The sequence below is a fragment of the Olea europaea genome, unplaced genomic scaffold (assembly GCF_002742605.1).
Source record: "Olea europaea var. sylvestris unplaced genomic scaffold, O_europaea_v1 scaffold2636, whole genome shotgun sequence".
Taxonomy (NCBI): Eukaryota; Viridiplantae; Streptophyta; class Magnoliopsida; order Lamiales; family Oleaceae; genus Olea; species Olea europaea.
This window is the reverse complement of record NW_019244706.1, coordinates 1-2,070: the sequence shown is the minus strand read 5'-3', so window position 1 is coordinate 2,070 and position 2,070 is coordinate 1. Positions and strand designations below refer to the sequence as shown.

General features: G+C 36.1%; 1 protein-coding gene across 2 annotated transcripts; it reads right to left on the bottom strand.

Moving 5' to 3' along the window:
* Window positions 1–293: 293 nt before the first annotated feature.
* LOC111383229 lies at window positions 294–2,064 on the bottom strand. Of its 2 annotated transcripts, none has more exons than XM_023007312.1 (2): window positions 1,773–2,064; window positions 294–974 (listed from the first exon to the last, which is right to left on the bottom strand). In XM_023007312.1, exon 2 carries the CDS (start codon window positions 969–971, stop codon window positions 441–443), a length of 531 nt encoding a protein of 176 aa, XP_022863080.1. In that variant the 5' UTR covers window positions 972–974; window positions 1,773–2,064; the 3' UTR covers window positions 294–440. The 2 variants fall into 2 exon arrangements, with proteins under 2 accessions (XP_022863080.1, XP_022863079.1); XM_023007311.1 differs by lacking the exon at window positions 1,773–2,064 and adding an exon at window positions 1,502–1,763.
* Between the last annotated feature and the right edge of the window lie 6 nt (window positions 2,065–2,070).

Below are 2,070 nucleotides of genomic sequence, written 5' to 3'. Positions count from 1 at the left end.
AATATTGTTGCATCGAACAAAATCTATCAGCTTCCAGATAAAGGAAAAAGAAGGGGAGAACATAGAAATCATCCTATGGTAATTAGGATTTATGAGTCATAACTCTTACCTAAACTAAGCCTATGTTAGGCTCATTGTTTCTCGATGTTTATAAGCACCTTGGTCAAAAAATACTGTCATACCACTTTTTATCCAATCCACAAGTACTATTCACTTCTTAACCACTCATTTATGCCCGTTTATAAACACTCCTATTTATAATTACATCGCCAGACATACCCTCTGAGTCATTGAAAGAATACCCTGGGAAGTATTAGAAACTTTTTAAATTTCTGCACAATCATTTAGTTCCAAGTGTAACTTAGTACTGCACTACATGCCTACTTAAGTGTGTGCCCAATACAAGTCATATGCGGTCGTAAGATTTCAAATAAATGTATTTAAGGATTTCTGGAGGTCAGGTTATACAGCATTGTGTTCTGTTCAAGAAAGGAATCGATCAGACACTGAACATATACCTCTTGTTGAAGAGTTCTGTCAATACATTCCTTCAACCTGTTTATCCTTGTCTTTATCCAAACTTTAACCATGTTGGCTATTGAGCCTTCAGCTTCATAAGGAGGCATCTCACAAATGATGGCCTTCCCACCATCATCACTATCCACTGAATCTTCAACAGCAATATTGATAAGATCTTTTTCCAACTTATCAGCAGCTCTCAGTATTTGTACCGCATCTGCTGTCAACTCTGTTATAGCTGCAATAAATTGCTTCAGCTCATTTCCATAGCAAGCATGTATCATGGCAACAGCAACACCTGCGGCAAAAGGGTGCCATCTTTTCAAGATAGGACTGAATGTGTCCTTTCCTTTCATTGCAAGATCCCCAACATCCTTTGCAAGAATAGCAAGGACAGGAAGGGAATTTAGCTGGTTTCTTGATGATCTTCTGTTTGAATCTGCCTTTTCCATTCTCTGCAAGTCCAAAATTTAAACAAAATTTTCATACATTACCCAAATATATTTTAACTATTATTCCTTTATCTATTAAGGTAGCTTGAGTACATGGACCAAAATATGTGAGCAGTGTCTTATTTTAGAGTTTTCAACTTCAAAAAAGATCTTGTGACAATGACACCGACTATATGTACATTACAAATCACTTAATTCATAACATGCCAGAAAACAGCGGGCTTTCATTTTTAATTCTCTATAAATACTAATTGTGTCTTCAAAATGAAAGGATTAACTTCCCCCTCCCTCTCAAGGACCAATTTCAAGGCAGATAGATTTTGAAGAAAAATAACTTGTTTGCTAGAATTTAATAAAAATTTTACAAAAGCCAAATTATATGCATTCATTGGCTAAATAGTATTACATCTTTATAAGCAGAGATATGTTAGTGATGTTCTTGCACATGAATTTCTTAATACAATTCTATGCAGAGAGTCATTAAAATTATGAAGGCCGATGAATTGCATGTGTTGGCTAAACAGTATTACCATCTTTATAAGCAGAGATGTTTGTGATGTTCTTGCACTTGAATTTCTTAATCTCTCTATGCAGAAAATAGGTCATAGGTCTACAAGTTTGGATGAAAGCTTTAAGATCAATCCCATATAGTTTGCCAACTGTTGGCCAACATTTTGCACCATTTTTCCATCCAAAATTCTTGGAACTCATCCTGCCCTCTCCAGCAGCAGAAATTGTGTACCCATTACACCATTGAGGCATTGTTACAATAACTCAAGTCTCAACTTCATTAAAGTTTACCTTCTAAATTGCTAGATGAGAATTCAAAAACTGAGAGGAACTTGCCCGAGCAAAAGCGGTGCAAACTGATGACCTGATGTAGTGTCAATCCTGCTGCATGCCACATCAGTTTCGTTTTTTCTTTGTCAACGATACTCATTTGATATATCTTCAACTAAGATTTTGGCAGCAGATATCCCAATAGAAACAATGCTTTGAATGGAATCAATTTTTCGACTATCAAAAGTTCCATGATACGCCAGGAGTCTTTTGTCAGCCCAGCCCAACATGGCAGTCAATGTAGAACTCAAAATCTTAG